At 51.5% G+C, this 17,050-nt stretch overlaps 1 protein-coding gene across 3 annotated transcripts; it reads right to left on the bottom strand.

The window, feature by feature from the left end:
- Positions 1-769: 769 nt before the first annotated feature.
- Positions 770-13,787, bottom strand: TMEM98 (transmembrane protein 98). 3 transcript variants are annotated; one of them, XM_027517402.1, is made up of 7 exons: positions 13,372-13,491; positions 11,025-11,205; positions 9,433-9,564; positions 8,292-8,325; positions 5,731-5,846; positions 2,923-2,982; positions 770-1,602 (listed from the first exon to the last, which is right to left on the bottom strand). In XM_027517402.1, exons 2-7 carry the CDS (start codon positions 11,153-11,155, stop codon positions 1,395-1,397), a joined length of 681 nt encoding a protein of 226 aa, XP_027373203.1. In that variant the 5' UTR covers positions 11,156-11,205; positions 13,372-13,491; the 3' UTR covers positions 770-1,394. The 3 variants fall into 3 exon arrangements, with proteins under 3 accessions (XP_027373203.1, XP_027373204.1, XP_027373202.1); XM_027517403.1 differs by lacking the exon at positions 13,372-13,491 and adding an exon at positions 11,570-11,594; XM_027517401.1 differs by lacking the exon at positions 11,025-11,205 and having other exon boundaries at positions 13,372-13,787.
- Between the last annotated feature and the right edge of the window lie 3,263 nt (positions 13,788-17,050).

Consider the following 17,050-nt stretch of genomic DNA (forward strand, 5'->3'; position numbering starts at 1 on the left):
ACCATGATGGGTTCTTGGTTCTCTAAAATCAGGCTGAGGGATTTGCTGACTTGAAATAGGGCACAGAAAATGAAATGGGAACAGACATGGAGTTCCAAACATGCTTAACAGCACAGGATATGAACCAAGGCAGCTCCTGAGCCAGTGCCCCCTCCAAAGAGCGAGGTTGACTCTGAGATCCCGGGAGGAAGCAAAGTATTCCAGGTGTTCCTATATGCTTGTGATGGAAATGATGGAATTTGGATGCATGTCTGGTGGCTCAGATGGTATAGAATCTGGCTACAAAGCAGGAGACCCAGGTTTGATCCCTAGGTTGGGAAGATCCCTAAGTTGAGAAGGTAACGGCTACCCACTTCAGTATTTTTGCCTGGAGAATTCTGTGGATAGAGGAGCCTGGCGGGCTACAGTCCATGGAGCTGCAAAGAGTTGGACATGACTGAGCCACTAACACACACTGGATTAGGCAATTGTGATTCTGGGTCCTCCAAAGGTCTCAAATCGTAAAAAATGGTCCTCACCTTTCAATAACTGCCAAACAGATACCAAAGGAATGGGAACCCATCTTTTGTGGATGTCATTCCTAGTGTGGAAACTACTGCCTGGTGGTATTTTCACCTGTCTGAACTCTGGGGAGGAGGTCTCTGAATATTTTGAGTCAGACCCACAAGGCATCCTCGAGAGTCACAGCCCCTCTCCTTCCACCCTCAGTTCTCAGATATGTCCCACCACACCACGCACTTGCATCTGACTCAATAACCACACGCTGGAGGGAAAGCTAAGAATGTATTTACTCTCCACCTAGTGGTAGCTAGGTAAAATTGCAGGCATAATGATAAGGGAATGATCAACTCTACATTGCTCACCTTCAAACCCAAACCTATAAAGTGAAGTAGGCACTCAGATCCTCAGGGACCAGGCACACAACACAAATAAACAAAAATGGACAAGTATTGTCAAGAGAGGCAACTCCTCTTTAGTTCCAACTGATTGTCCACTTTGGAAAATGCAGATCAGAGCTGCTTCATCATGTTCTGATTGTTTGAGAGAAGCCAGAAATTCTGATTTTAATGTGAAACCTCCTGATGCTTAAGACGGTGGCTGGATTTTCTTGAAAGCACTAGGTGAGCTAACTACAGCTTACAGTCCTCCCGTTTTCAAAGCTCAGCTGTACAGATGGTGACTGTCATCTCCCCTAATTGTGGGATTAGACTGCCACTTACCAGCTGCCATTTGTAACTACAACAGAGGCACCAACTGCTTTACTACACAAACACAGCTGGACTCCCCAGCCGTGGAGAGCAACTAACTCTACAGGAAGAAGCGGAAGGCTCAGCTGAGCCACCCAGTCATGGCAGCAGACTGGCCCCTGTGACCAGTTGCTGGCCAGTTAGGCACTAAATGGCTGACTGCTCCTGAAGGAAGCCTTCGGGGCCTGGGAGGCCTTTATCTGGTTCAGAAGCTAAGGCTGCTTCTCGAAGGACTTCCAAGTGCTCCTCGGCAGCTGTCAGCGACTGATCAATCCAATCCAGGCCTCCGGTCAGGTGGCAGGCGTTCCTGGTCACCAACACCAGATGACTGACAGACAGCAGCAGGGCAGTTGTCCTAGAAAAAAAAAAAAAAAACAGGATCAGCTTCCCTAGGATCTAAGGGACTTTGCCCTAAAGCCCAAAGGGACAGAGTCTAAACTAGGGTTCCCCAAGCTGGAGTCCCGTCCTCAAGAGGTGGCTAGGTATGTAATTTTAAAAGGGTTCCATGCTCAAATAAATTTGTGAACATCTGCGTTAAACAAAGGTAACTGAAGCCCTTCTCAGATGACGCACATGATAAAGTTCTAGGAAAAGAATGTAATACTCTTTGAGTCTCACTAACTTATTTAAGACTGGGAGCCCACGTTCTGCAACACATCCAATAACATCTCCCAGAAGAGGGTTCTGTGGGACAGTCTGGGTCTAGTCAATGGGATAAGCACATCTCCAGCTGCTGCCCACTTAAAGACAGGATCTTCATACCCCACTTTGGGCATCATGTATTGATTCTGAATCAATAAGACCCAGCGCTGGTTTACCACATTCTCACAAAAAATTTAACTGCAAACCAAACAGAGGAGGTGGCTTGCTTTTTCAGTATTGAAAAATTCACTGTAGAGCATCTTCTAAATAGTGAGTACGCATGATGCATTTGGGAATGCATTACAGATGACGAGCCCACGAACACAGCTGGGCAGTAACAGAAGTAGAGTAGAGAAACCAACAGAATTGCTGTGACCCACAGCCTGTCTGGCAATTATTACACAATGGGCCTGTGAAACAGTCATATAAATCCGAGAGACAAAGGAACATGCTTTGTTGTGTTTCTTTTTAAGTGGGTTTGCATTTGGTAGAGGAACATAACAATCTCAAAAGCGTAAGTATGCTCTGTGTATGAGGGCCGATCATGAGACAGGGTTCCTGGGCATGTACTGAGAAGGTGAGCACAGCTTTAGCTGACCTGTCACTTCCAGTCTCAATTCCTGCCCACCACCCACACCAGCGACCCACTGGGCAGTACTCACAGCTGAGGCGTGTCTGCTTCAGGGGTCCAAAGAGCAGAGAGAGCCATGGGGGCAATGGGAGGGTGGGGAGGTGCAGATAGGACTTAGCTTGGATGGACGTTTCATCACAGAAAATTCAAAACCTAAGACTGTTTCTTCCTCCTGCTCCTCTGGGGTTTCAGGAAGAACTCTGGCCACGAGCATCCAGCCAGGCCTGGCTCACTGGTTGGCTGACCCTTCACAGTGAAGTGAATGGTACCCAAAGCTGGGGCAGTCTTGGGAACCCAACAAAGCAGCCTTCTCCACCACCACCAAAACAGCCAACCTCACAGATCTGATAACATGGGGAGCTTTCAGCGTGAAAAGAGACACGACCACCCCACCCCTCTCACCGGGCATCCAGCAGCTTTGGGTCCAGTGGAGGGTACATGGATTTCACAACGTCGTCCACTCTGAGGGGAGGCAAAAGGTTTTCAGTATTTCCCTTTTCTTATGGCCTTTTCTCCTTCCTTCCTTTCCTCACCCCAAAGCTTCTCTTTAGACATTCCAGACCCAGCCTTTAGTGACTTTCTGTAACTGCATTCTCGGACAGGTACTTAAACAGAAAGACTTCAGAGACTTCCCTGGGGGGTCCAGTGGCTAAGACTCTGTGCTACCAATGCAGGGGGCCCAGGTTTGATCCTTGGTCAGGGAACTAGATCCCACATGCCACGATAAAGACCCAGTGCAGCCAAATAAATAAGTGAAAAATTAAATCTTTTAAAAACAAATAAATGAAAATAAATTTTAAAAGTTTAAATAGATAAAATTAATTAATTAAAAAGACTTTGACTTCTGTTTAGAGAATATTTCTTCTGGTTTTCAGTTCCAATGGATTAAAAAGTACAAGTTCACATATGTGAAATGATGTTCAAAATATACTACTATCATCAAAAAGGCAAACTGCCAAACAAGATATAAAGTCTGATGGATCCTATTTGCATAAAAATGAATAAACAATAGCTATGACATTTGGCAGGAAGTGAGGGACCAGTCTGCAGAAATACTTACCATTGAACAGTGATTGATTACTTCCAGGAATTGGGATGGGATGGGACTGGGGGGTGGTGGGTCCCTTCACTTTTCAGATTCTCTATTTCTGCAATTTTTAACTTTTACAAGTGCTTATTACTTTTGTATTTTTTTTAAAAAAATGGTTACAGGTAGATATTCAGAACACTAAAAAAATGCTCCAAGTTTAATTTGGGTTCAAACTGCTCCACTGGATTTCTTGCAGCACATGATACAGTTCATAGTTAATTTTTAAAAAAATCAAATTCAAGAAGGAACTACTTATTCATCCTCATTTGCATGATTCAATGTTTTCATTCAAATTCTTGCTCCTGGACCATTTAGTCAAGAAGCAAAAAATAACGACGAGTTGTTTGATTTCCAAAAGCACTTGCAAACAGGCTTGAAGGTCCTTGTCTTGGGGCTGAGGGGCTGATGAGGAAGCACAGACGCATGGTCACTCAGTGCCCAACTTGGCCAGCCCTTTTTCCTACCCTGTAGGAGAAGACAATGGCAACCCACTCCAGTACTCTTGCCTGGAGAATCCATGGACAGAGGAGCCTGGAAGGCTACAGTCCATGGGGTCGCTAAGAGTTGGACACGACTGAGCGACTTCACTTTCACTTTCATGCACTGGAGAAGGAAATGGCAACCCACTCCAGTATTCTTGCCTGGAGAATCCCAGGGACAGAGGAGCCTGGTGGGCTGCCGTCTATGGGGTCACACAGAGTCGGACACGACTGATGCGACTTAGCAGCCGCAGCAGCAGCTGAAGCCACTCTTCTTGAAACTAGTATGCTATCAATACACTGCACAAAATAGAATAAGAAAAGCCATGGGGATAAAAGATGTTTGAGGGCAGAGAGAGCAAGGACCCTGACTGATTTATGGCAGGGATCATTCTGGAAGCAGTCCAAGGTGCTCAGTAGGACGGGCCAGTGAGCGCCCCGCGTGAGGTCCACCCTCTGAGCGCTTTCACACCGTCGCTCCAGCACCGCTGCTAGGCCTGACCCCCCAGGACTCCACTGGGACTCAGAAATCGCCCTCTGTCTCCTTCTCCAAGCCCCCCGGTGATGCTGCCTTGTATCCTGGCGTCACAGGAATTTGCCAGGACCTGGGACGGCTCTTAGAAGTGACAGGAAGTATGAGCGAAGTCCAGCATATACTAGAGGAAGGGCTGGTGCTTGCTCGGAGCCTGGGTCCACTTCAGGCCAGGGGCCGACCTAGGCTGATCCCATTCCTGTAGCCACACCCGCCCGGGACAGCTCAGATCCTTCTGGATTATCTCCCTCCCACTGTCTCAACTCACTGAACTCCCTGGACGGAGTTCAAGTGCACCAACTCTTTAACCAACTCTTTCACGTTCCCTCCGAGGACTAGTTCCTTGAGATCCATCTCAGCCCACAGGCGAAAGCGAGAACCCCTGGAACTCAGGAGGCTGATTTAAGAAAACCTCCTGAACTGGGGAAAAAAACTCCTGGCTCAGGCACATCCACATACCAGCCACTAGATGGCAGCCCCAACTTAGTACCACCCTTCCCTCTAAGAAACAGAGCTTTCTTTTCTTCACAAAACGGAGGCCAGATGAAGAAGGGGTGGAGCTGCTGTCGCCTGCAGTCCAGCCGGTTGCCTCCTACGTGGGATTCTGCAGACAGCCTGGAATCTGGGAGATATGAATGATCCCTTCACCTCCCACCCGGGCTTGGGGGCTGCTGGCCTGGCCATGGATGGGGCCGGGGCTGGTCTCAGTACAGATATCAGCTGGGGTGGGGCACACGGGAAGCTCACTGCTCACTGGGGTGTGGGCACCAGTGGCAAGTGCGCTTGCTGGCCCAGAGCCCGGGAAGGTGTGCCCAGGGGAAGGAGAGCTGCCCCAGCTGGCATGGGATTGAGGAAGAGGGAGCTGGGGGGCCCTAGTCATATGCTGGCACTTCCCAAAAAACCTATGGGAAGGGTCACACCGGAGGGGAGGGGAGCCTGTGACACCACCCTAGCCTGAAAAGTCTCCCAGCCTCTAAACCCTCCTGGGCTCTCTGGGAATGTGTGGGGCATAAACCATTCAAGTTGCCCCTGAAGCTGCTCAGGGGAGCCTGTCCCTTCCCCCACCCCCACTTCTGGCCCCCCGCCACCCTGGAGTGTGGGGACCTCACCTGGGGCTGATGCGCTTGGCCACCACAATGATGTCACTGACGCTGGCTGAGGTCTTCATCTTGGCCCCTGAGCCCATTGTCATGGCAACGAGCTTCTCGGTCAGAGTGTGACAGATCTACCGCAACAGGGAGCAGAGAGGTGATGAGGCGGGGACCCAGCCCCCGAGGGTTTCTGCCATCCCACGAAGACAAACACGCCACCACCACCCCCCATCCCACGGCTGGGCCCCCCTAACCTCAAGGACAGACTGAAGTGAAAAGCATGCAGAGATGAGAGGGATGGAAGAGGCAAACCCAAGGACACGGCCGGGTAAGGAGGGTGGGGTGGGAACCTCAGACCAGGGCCAGGGTTTCTCGGCTTAAGAGGAGTCTGAGCTGAAATAATCTGTCCTAAGAAAAATCATGTGCTCTAACTTCATCCTCTCCCTTCAGGGCCAAAACCTATTTTCTCTCTCGATTCCTTCACCTCCTGGCTTTGTCTTCCAAAATGATAAAGATCTCTGCAGGCATCCTCAGAAACATGGCCAGATAAGCAGAATTTATATCAACAATTTTCTGGGATAACATTTTAGCATGTTTGTCATGAGGATGATAAAAGGGCCGGGGGCGGGGAGGGGAAGGAAAATGGCAAGACTGGGACACACGGCCTTTCTCGTCATCCACCAGCGCGCCGGCCACCCCTAAAGCTTTGCTCCTCACTGTCGTGCCCCCCACAGTGTCAGAACCTGGATGTGCTTCTGTCCCTGGGGAAGAATTTCCATCAACTTCATCACATATACGTGGGGCTGGAAGAGAGGCAGAAAGAAGCCCGAGAGCCCACCCAGGGGACAGCCCAGGCCCTTCCCTCGAGGCCCCACCACAGGGTCTCCAGGGCAGGTGGCCAAGCAGCAGGGCTTCGAGCACTCAAGAGGAAGCTGAGAGGGTCTCAGGATGGACCACTGAGCCCAGTAAGACTCCTTTCGGCTGATTTATCCCGCACCTCAGCTGCCATTCATCCCCCTCCTCTAACAGATAAGGGCAGGGGACAAAACCCAAAGATAGGACACATCCCAGCTGGGAGAAGGAAGACGTAATGTGGCATCGCCGCTCCAGTCATTAGACCTGTCCATCCCCATCTGTAACCACGGAGTGAGGTAAGTCAGAAGGGGAAAAACAAACATCGTATAGTAACGCACAGAAACGGAATCTAGAAAGAAGGTACTGATGAACCTATCTGCAGGGCAGCAAGGGAGATGCAGACATAGAGAACAGACTTACAGATACAGCGCGGGGAGGAAGGAGAGGGTGGGATGAGTGGAGAGAGTAGCATGGAAACACACATCACCATATGTGAAACAGACAGGCAGTGGGAACGTGCTGTATGACGCAGGCAACTCAAACCGGGGCTCTGAGACAACCTAAAGGGGTGCGATGGAGACGGAGGTGGGAGGGAGGTTCGAGAGGGAGGGGACATATGTATACCTATGGCTGATTCGTGTTGCTGTACAGCGGAAACCAACACAGTATTGTAAAGCAATCATCTTTCAATTAAAAATAAATAAAGCTTTTTAAAAAGAGCTTCTTGGAACTCAACAATAAGCCTGGACTCTGGGACAACATCTTCCCAGGCACTTCTTTGTCCCCTAAAAGAATAGCTAAAGAAGAAGTGCGACAAATGACTTTTTAATATTTTGTACTGAATGACACTTAAGTGTCATTTTCAAATGACACACTTCACACACTTCAAAAAGGCTGCCTTTTTTGAGATCTTGAATAATTGCTAGACAAAGAGAGAAAAGTGTGGTTTCCCAGGCTACTACTGAAATGAACAATATTTGCCACTGGCCAAACACTTCAATATTATTATTGTCCTAATAAGTCTGAGAATGTAAGGCAAGAACTGGTAAGCAAATGCTAAAACTGTAAAAATTATCCCAAAACAATAAAAATTACCCCAAACTATAAAAATTACACAAAACTGTAAAAACTGCCCTAAATGCAAATTGGATGCAACTCTCCACCCTGTCCTGGAGGCTGTTGGCTTTAAAACAAAAAACAGTCTGCTTTCAGGCTGAAGTATCATGGTTTGGATTTTTTAACACTGATTGATTGTCCTGTCTGGCTGACCACTGTCACAGAGAGGGCTGGTGAGGAACTTTCTAGTAACTGGAGATGCCCTAATACAGAGCTCAACTCGCTTCAAGGGCTGAGCCCTCAGTTCATGCAAGTGTCCAGGAGAAGCTGAGAACTGCCCTTCCCCCAAATGGCTGCGGTCTTGCTCTGCTATTCTGCACACAGCTTTCTGCCTGGTCAGTGAACATGTGATTGGTGACTGTCTCTGCTATCTTTCCACTGGCCACTGTACTGTGAGGATCAGGTGGAGTAAAGCCTTTGAAAGGGCCTCCAGAATTCAAAGGAGAACAGACCAGAAGCGGAAATGAACAGAAGGAACTCCAAGAGTTACAAGAGGCCTCCTGCAGGGATCAGTGCTCCTCCCAAAGTCCCTCCTCCTGGACAGTCTGTGCACCCAGATGCTTTGGTGACCACCCCCTTATTCTCCTGGGGAAATCAAAGAGTATTACCTTCAAGATGGCGATGCAGTGGGACATGAGACCCCTGGGGAGACAAGAAGCATTTGTCAGGGCTTCTCCAGAGAGGCCCACCTCCCTCCAGCCACCACCTCCATGCCTCCTCCAGCTCTGACCCCCAGGCACGGCTGGACACCACCTGAGAGCCGGGACACCTCAGCGGTAAAATGAACAAGCCCAGGAGCTAAAGCAGGAAGCCCTTTCTTTCCCCTGTCTTCCCCTTTCCCCTCCAGCACCCAACAGACTCCTCCAGCTAGTGCCACAACCTGAGCTTCGGAGACTGTTCCCTCCACCCAGGGAATCCTTCCCCGTATCCTCTGCCTGGTGAACTCATCTTTCAAGTCCTGAAGAGATTGCCCTGGCGGTCCAGTGATTAAGACTTCAAGCTTCCACTGCAGGGAGTAGGGGTTCTATCTCCAGTAGGAGCCGGAGAGAAGCTCCCCATGCTGCAAATGCAGCCAAAAAAAAATGGAAAACAAAAAGACCTGGGACGAAAGGCGCCCACTCTGGGAAAGCCTTTAGAGGTCCACCCCGCTCCTCTAGCCCAGCAACTTCATAGACGCCGCCTCCTCCGTGTGCTCACTGCACCTGCAGAGACCCACCCCTTCCCTCCATCATTTCCAAAATAGTCTTATTTAGTAGAATTCTGTCTCCATCACCAGTTTCAAAGCTGCATTGTCTGGCCCAGAGCCTGCACATCACACCGGTTAACACCCACCCAGTGAATGAAGGGCTGAGCGACAGGGAAGGGGGCAACACACACTTCTGAACCCGCAGCGGGGTGGAGGGATCCCCGAGGGACCCTAGAGACAAAGACTGCATCCCTGGAGCCTGAGGGCCATATTCACGGGCACCTCAAGGATAACCCAAGCACATCACGGTGACTTTATAACACCTCTGCCACACATCTACAGGCCTCAGTGTTTGGGTCTGCAAAATGGGGAAAGTGAGGACAATCACCGTGGTGTCACACTCTAGGTCCCCCCACAGTGAGGGTAGGGGAACGCAGCAATGGACACAGTGCTCCAGGGTGCTCAGCCAAGCTCGGGCAAAGGAAGCCAGGAAAGGGTACCCAGGAGCCCAATTCGCCACCCACTGGCGGCTGGAGAAAAGCGAACAGTCCCCAAGGCCTTACGAGGCATCTTCGATCCAGTCTTCATTCTCCAGAATGGCCTCGATGTGAGGGTTGGTGATGACAACGTCATCCAGTTCTAGCTCAGAGGGCTCAGACTGGGTCTCCATGGCGCCAATGAGGTCCACGATGGGCCTGGAAGGAAGAGCCCAGGTGAGTGGGTTCCTGCCGACTTCTCCTCATCGAGGCCCACTCACCCTCCAAAAGGATAAGTGGAATGAGTAAGTGAAAGCAAGAACTTGTTCTAGATCCAAACCGAAGGTGAGTGGGACTTCGGTGCGGGCCAGGCACATGGTGAGGGAGTGAGTCAAGGAGGCAGGGCACAGGAACACAAGAAAAAACGACACACAACAAGAAGAGCTGCTCAGAGAAAGGCAGGGCTACAACCATAGTCATCACAAAGATATCCTACACAGGGATGCTTTTTCAGGACAAAACATCCATTTGTAACTTGTTTCCCCTTCAAGCCTACCTTTTATGGAGAAGCTCAAGTTCCTATTACCCAAACTGACCTGCACCCCCTACTAGTTCTGTAGAATCAGCTTCTGGGAGCCACCTTGGTCCACCCGCATGATCCTACCCCCTCCAAGTTATACTAGAGAAGAGGGGGATGTAAAAACACCTCCTACTTTAAAACAGGGTTCTTGAAAACATGAGACACCATCGCAGAGCTTTCCTGGGTCACACAAATGGGCATTTACTAATTATGACCACTCGACAGACATGCTGATAGGATTCAAACAAAGGGGTAAGAGAAACTCAGGGTTTAGTGGTCAGTGTCCCTTGGGATGTAGGAATTAAAATATCCCTAACCTGAAAATAAGATCTTGATTACCAAGTAGGTTTCATGTGAAGAACATCATGAAGAAATCTGCGCAGAGATGAGACATGATCTTATGCTGGGGTTTTGCAACCCCCAAGTGTCTACTGCTTCAGTGTGTGGCTTGGAGTGCAGGGCATCAGATTTCTGCTCCTATGAGGTTGGTTGGGGGCCTTCCCAGGTGGTGCTGGTGGTAAAGAACCCACCTACCACTGTAGGAGACATAAGAGACCCAGGTTCTATCCCTGGGTCAGGAAGATCCCCTGGAGGAGGGCAAGGCAACCCACTCGAGTATTCTTGCCTGAAGAATCCCATGGACAGGGGAGCCTGGCGGGCTCTGGTCCACAGGGTCACGCAAAGTCAGACACGACTGAAGCGACTCAGCACTCACGGACGCACGAGGTTGGTTAGAAAGGGGTTGTGCTGTGCTGTGCTTAGTCGCTCAGTTGTGTCCAACTCTTTTCGAGCCCCTGGACTGTAGCCCACCAGGTTCCTCTGTCCATGATTTGGCCTGCTCAGTTGTTAAGTGGACAGCTAGGGATAGACGGGTGCTAGATGAACAAGTTCACAGACAGAGTCCAAGGCAGTTCAGGATGCTGGGGAGCTTATGGAACATTCTTAGGCTCTGAGATCTTTACTGGGAATGACAGCCTTAGGGTACCATTTTCGAGATAAAAGTTGAGTGACAGTTGCCCAGCACCAAACTTCTTTTCTCTTTTGTTGGGGCTTCAGGGCACAGTTCCTCTCTCGTCCTTTCCCTCCCTGGGCCACTCACTTGGAATCATAGCACTGCAGGAGGTCTCGAGGCCGACAGTAGCGCTGCCTGCAAACCACCACCAAGGCTGCAAAGGAGGCCAGAAAGATGGTGGCCAGCACGCCTATGGCAACAATCACCACGGTCTCCATGCTTCCAGCTGGCTCCCTCAGTCCTGGTCAGTCCCCCTCATGGGCTGAAGCTGGAAAGACACAAGGGTTGAGCAGCCTGGTGAAGCAGCAGCAAAAGAGTGGGGTCTTACCTGCTGGAAGGTGGAGCGGAAGGCTCCACCTGTGGACACCCGAGGGCCTGAACAGAATCAAGACACATTTTAGGTCATGCCCCAAATGTTATCTTTTCCTTTACTACTGGGTTGGCCAAAAAGTTCATTCCAGTTTTTGTGGAAGATGTTATGGGAAAACTTGAATGAACTTCTTGGCCGACCGAATCAAAGCCTTTGCTCCCCAGTTGGAGCAGGATGGCCCCTTCGGCCGGGGACAAAAGGATATACTGTCAGTAGCGCTGCTGTTTCCGTATCCACACCAGGCACCAGAAGGAACACCCACCTAAGAAGAAGGGCGGGACTGTATTCACTGAGGGTCTGTCTGTGCCAGGCACTTGGTGGTACGTGTTTATCCTTCTAACGATCCTATGAGGACGGTGTTAGTATCCCCATTTTACAGTTGAGAAAACTGAGGCCCAGAGAGGTTAAGTAATTTGTCCAAGTCTATGTAGTCAGGAAGCATAAAGTCATCCACTCAAACGGAGACGGATTATCACCTGCCTTGTCCTTTCTAAGGAGAAAAGAGGATTCTAAACATTCTAGGGTAAGTTTTGATCTTGAGTTTCAGTCTTGGAAATGTTGCTGTTGTTTAGCCACTGAGTTGTGTCTGACTCTTTGCAGCCTCATGGACTGTAGCCCGCCAGGCTCCTCTGTCCATAGGATTTCCCAGGCAAGAATACTGGAGCGAGTTGCCATTTCCTTCTCCAGGGGATCTTCCTGATCCAGGAATGGAACCCATGTCTCCTGCATCAGCAAGTGGATACTTTATCACTGAGCCACCAAGGAAGTCCCGTTGGAAACTTACAACTGGTATTAAACTGTCTGTCGTCTGTTTATTGCCTGTTTTCATTTAGGAGGTTATTTCACACCTATTTTAACCTCACAGGCTGGAGAAGCAATGGCATCTCAGAGAAGTATGTATTCACAATGTTATTTCATTGTAGGTCTCCCACTTGTGTCCTTCTGAGCCAGTCTTCCTCCCTTTCTGGGCTTTAATTTCTGCACCTGTAAAAAAGGGTGCTTTGACATAGAATTCTAACTCCAGGACTCAGGACAGACAAACCATTTCAACTTAGTGTGCATGTGCCACATCCAGAAGTACATGAAAAGAGAGTACCAGTGTTTGCAAGATACTTTCTGGGAAGGCTTTTCGCCCAGAGCTGGTGATGCTTGAGCTGGGTTTTGACGCTTGAATAGGAGTTTTCCGGGTGGACTTGGCTGGCTCAAAGTGCCAATGAAGCCGGCTCAGAGGACTCACAGAGCTGCTGTCCCACCTGGCTGTGCACTTGCCCACAAGGGTGAGAAGACTGAGCTCTACCTTTTTCATCTCTGATTGTGTTAGGAGGAGGCGTGGGGGTGTCCTGCTCGGTGACCGTGGATGTGTTTCTCTGTACTGTCCCTCCTAAAGGGCTCCCTCCTTCAGCCCTTTTCTTTTCCTTCCCCTCTCATTTCTCACTCTCTTCACTTGCCCTCGCTCAGCTTTCCGCTCCATTCCCGGCTCTTTTTCCCCTCCCCTAGTCTCAGGCTTTCTCGGCGTTTCCCTTCCCCTCCCCCCGCCCTGGGTCTCCAAAGACCACCCGCTTTGTTTCCTCTCTTCCAGTGCGAAGTTTCGGGTGTGTTTCTCTGCGTGCACCAGCTTTTCTCTCGAGTCGTTGCGGTCTCTCTCCGCGATCGGTCTGCGTGAGTGTTTCTTCGTGTGTTTCCCTTTTTCTTTGTGTTATTTTCTGTGTGTTTCCGGATGAGTTATTCTGTTTCCCTCTAGTGGGTTCTAAATCCACAAGGAGAAAACAAGACCCAAGACCCCATCTCCTTCCTTCTGCGCGGCGCACCGCCCCCCGCCCCGACCCAGAACACCCACCCCACACCCAGGTCGTCGGGAGGGAACCCCACGCGCCCCGGCGCGCGCCACGCGGGGCCCGATGGCTCCGAGGCGCACGGCTCCAACTTAGCCCGCTCGCGGGCGCCGGGCTCCCCTCCCCCGCCGCACCCTTTCCCCCCACCCCCCACCCCCGCGCACCCCGCTCCGAAGGGGCGGTGGGCTGGGAGCCCCGGGCCCCAGCTCCGCGGCGCGCCGGGCTCACCCACCTGCGGCTGCGGCTGCGGCTCCGGGACGCAGGCGGGGGCGCTCCCGCGGCCGGGCCCCCCGCGATGGCCGAGTCGGGGCGCGGGACTGGCGGCCTCCGGCGAGCGGGGCATGCCGGGAAGGCGCGGAGATAAGTCCGGGCGGCCAAGCCCCCGGCGGCGGCGCGGGCGGGGGAGCCGCGGGCCGAGCATCCAAATCCCCCGCTGCCAGGCGCCGCCGTCACCGCCAGGCCCCCGGGCCGGCCGGGGGTTGGGGCCGCGAGAGGCCCCGGGCAGCTGCGGGGCAGTCGCTCAGCGACCCGACGGGCGGTCCCTGCACCCCCGCGGGGGCCGGGCGGGGCGGGGAGGGGGCGCCGAGGAACTGGCCGTCCCCTGGGGTTGGGGAGCGCCCCGCGGCCCCGCATTGTGGCTGGTCCCGGAGCGGGTCTACTCCGCTGTTCGCTGGCTGGTTTACATCCTGGCTCTGCGGCTCACTGGGCTTCCCTGGTGGCTCAGACGGTAAAGAATCCGCCTCCAATGAGGGAGACGTGGGTTCGATCCCTGGATCGGGAAGAGCTCCTGGAGGAGGGCTTGGCAACCCACTCCAGTATTCTTGCTTGGAGAATCCCCATGAACAGGGGAGCCTGGCAGGCTACATACAGTCCACGGGGTCGCAAAGAATCGGACGCGACTGAACAACCAAGCACAATCACACTGCCACTCACTAGCTTGTACACTAGCTTGTACACCTAGCGGGTACCTTGGTTTCTTCCTCTGCCAAAGGGACCAGGACTTATAAGCATCCTGAGTTAAATGTCCAGATGCGGACCATGTTGGGCCCAGGATCAGTGGTGAATCAGTAGTAGCTCTTATGATAGACTGAGCCCCACTGGGTAGTGACAGGCAGCCCCGTCCCTACCAATCGCCTGTCAGGGACAAGGGTAGGAATACACCACAGGGGTTGGGGGTCCTGTCCCTTCCGTTCAAACCCTACTCCATCCTGTACTAAAGGGGGACCCACAGTGCATACACTGCCCCCACCCTGCAATGGGCCATCCCTCAAGCCTGAAGATGCCCACACCAGGCTGCCTTGGAAGGACAGATGTCCACAAAGGCCCTGGAAGCAGGCTGTGCATAGTGTGAGCAGGGATTTCCGGAGTCCAGAGTCCGAGGAGCATGTCTAGACGGGCTGTGGCCTTTCCTTGGCCCTCAAACTCTGCAGGACCCGAGCAGGGCCAACTAAAGCCTGGGACCCAGTTGACCAGTCTAAGGGCCATACTGTTGACAAGTGGTGAAGGATTCAGACTAGGCCCCTGGCGCTTAATGAAGGCACTTTGATCTTGTGACTCCTAGATTATGTCCAGCCCACAGCAGTATTGTTTTGGCTTAGAGTTTTAAAAAGACCAAGTTAGCTGCCAACATTTTTAAAAATCAGGAACTGTATAGATACCTCTAGATTTTTTGCCTCTCTGGAAAATTCATAAGACCGTTGGTTGCAAGAGTCATGAGAGAGGGGTGGGTGAATCTCCAGGCCTGCCCTCCCGGCCCACCCCTGTTCCCTGCTGGGTGCAAATACCCTCACACCTCACACCCTATTAAGGCCTTGGCCATGTGAGAGCTCAGGTTGCCCACCATTGGCACTCTGGGGCCAGAGGGTTGAGTGATGATTTTATTACCCTCCAAAAGGCTTTTATGGAAAACCTGCATTCCATGTAAGGAAAACAGACCAACAGCAAAGCAGCGAACATCAGAATGGGTGACTGGGAACAATCAGCATCCCCATGTCTTGGGGATACGCTTGAGAAAAATGGAGTGCTGTTTTTGTCTTGGGTGGTTTAGACACTTGTGACTCTATAGGAGAGAGATTTAAAGAAAGCTTTGGGTCTTCCCTGGTGGTCCAGTGGTTAAGACTCTATGCTTTCAATGCGGGGGAGTGGGGGGGATGTGTGCAGGGTCCCTGGTTAAGGAAGTAAGACCCACATACTACATGGTACAGCCAAAAAAGTAAAAAGAAAAAAAGCATTAAGCTTGTGTAAAGGGGGTTATAAATGGAAAAGACTTACCAACACAAACAAAAGCAACCAAACTAAAAAAAAATCTCAGCTGCTGCCGGAGCTGACAGTGCAAATGCTCCAGTTAACCACCCACCACCCAACTGCGGGGAGAAGAGGGTGGTGCTAAGGTGGAACCAGTGCCTTTCCTAGCCAGCTGTGTCCCTTCATTCTGGCCACTCCTGCCATCTCGGTGCCCCTTGAAGTCTCTCCAGATTGACCTGAGAAGACCTTGTGTGTACTCAGTGTTCTTACTTGCAAGCAATAGAAACTGGTTGCTTGTCCCACGTGGAAAGGGGTCTTATTGAAAGGATCTGGGATGCCCATAGCATCAGCTGGAGACTGAAGACCAGGATTAGGAAGTCGGCAGGCACCACAGGGAGTTCCAAGGGCTGAGTGCCACCTCCCTGAAATGATCGTGACCTTCTCTTCAACTTTATCTTTATTCCGGAATCAAAGTCCTGGGTGGGACCTCACCCTGTTGGCTTGCCCTGCAGGAGGTGAGATTCAGGCAGAGCCCTGCCTTCCAATATCTGTGCACACAAGGGCCGGGTCCCCTCAATGAATACAAGAGGGAGTGTTGCCAGACTGCTCCCCACAATTCAAATGCCCCTAAATATAGCCCTTTCCCCACACAGTCTGAGCATCAAGTTGTGTAAGGCTTGGTTCCTGGCCAGTGGCTGCAAGCTTGCACTCCACCCAGGCAAGGAGTGAACATTTATTGAGCACCAACTGTGTATCAGGCGGGTTTCCCAGGTGGCTCGGTGGTCGAGAATCTGCCTGCCAATGCAGGAGATGTGGGTTCAATCCCTGGATCAGGAAGATCCCCTGGAGAAGGAAATGGCAACCCACTCCAGTATTCTTGCCTGGAAAATCCCATGGACAGAGGAGCCTGGCAGGCTACAGTCCATGGGGTTGCCAAAGAGTTGGACATGACTTAAACAGCAGCATGTACCAGGCACTGATTAGACATCCTGCATGCCTTATCTCATTGGATTTCCCACCAGCCCTGAATAGATGGGATGATTATGTTTGCAAGGGAGCAAATAGACTCAGAGAGGTAAGGCAACTTACCCAGGCTCTTCCGGCTCCCAAGTGGTGAAACCAGAGTGGAACTCAAGACTCCCTGGCACCAAAGCCCAGAGCACCCGATCCAGGAAACTGGCAGCTCTTCTGGTGACCTGGGTATTGAAACCGGGCAGGTTGCCATGGCCGCAGTGATGGCTACAACACCCAGAGCCCCTTTGTCCCAAGCTTGTATGCACCTCATCTTCAAAAATACACGTCCTCTGGTCTTGGCTGTGAGCCTGTCCCACCTTGCTATCCTTTCTCTTTGTTTCCTTCCTTCTGATGCCAGCTACAGAGCTGTATGTGTCATTTGATGCTCAAAAAAAATGGTGATCCCTTTTTGCAGCACCTAGTCTTGTGTTACCGAGAAGGCAATGGCACCCACCCCACTCCAGTACTCCTGCCTGGAAAATCCCATGGATGGAGGAGCCTGGTAGGCTGCAGTCCATGGGGGTCTCTGAGGGTTGGACACGACTGAGCAACTTCACTTTCACTTTTCACTTTCATGCATTGGAGAAGGAAATGGCAACCCACTTCAGTGTTCTTGCCTGGAGAATCCCAGGGACGGGAGAGCCTGGTGGGCT

Source organism: Bos indicus x Bos taurus, chromosome 19, assembly GCF_003369695.1.
Source record: "Bos indicus x Bos taurus breed Angus x Brahman F1 hybrid chromosome 19, Bos_hybrid_MaternalHap_v2.0, whole genome shotgun sequence".
NCBI classification, from domain to species: domain Eukaryota; kingdom Metazoa; phylum Chordata; class Mammalia; order Artiodactyla; family Bovidae; genus Bos; species Bos indicus x Bos taurus.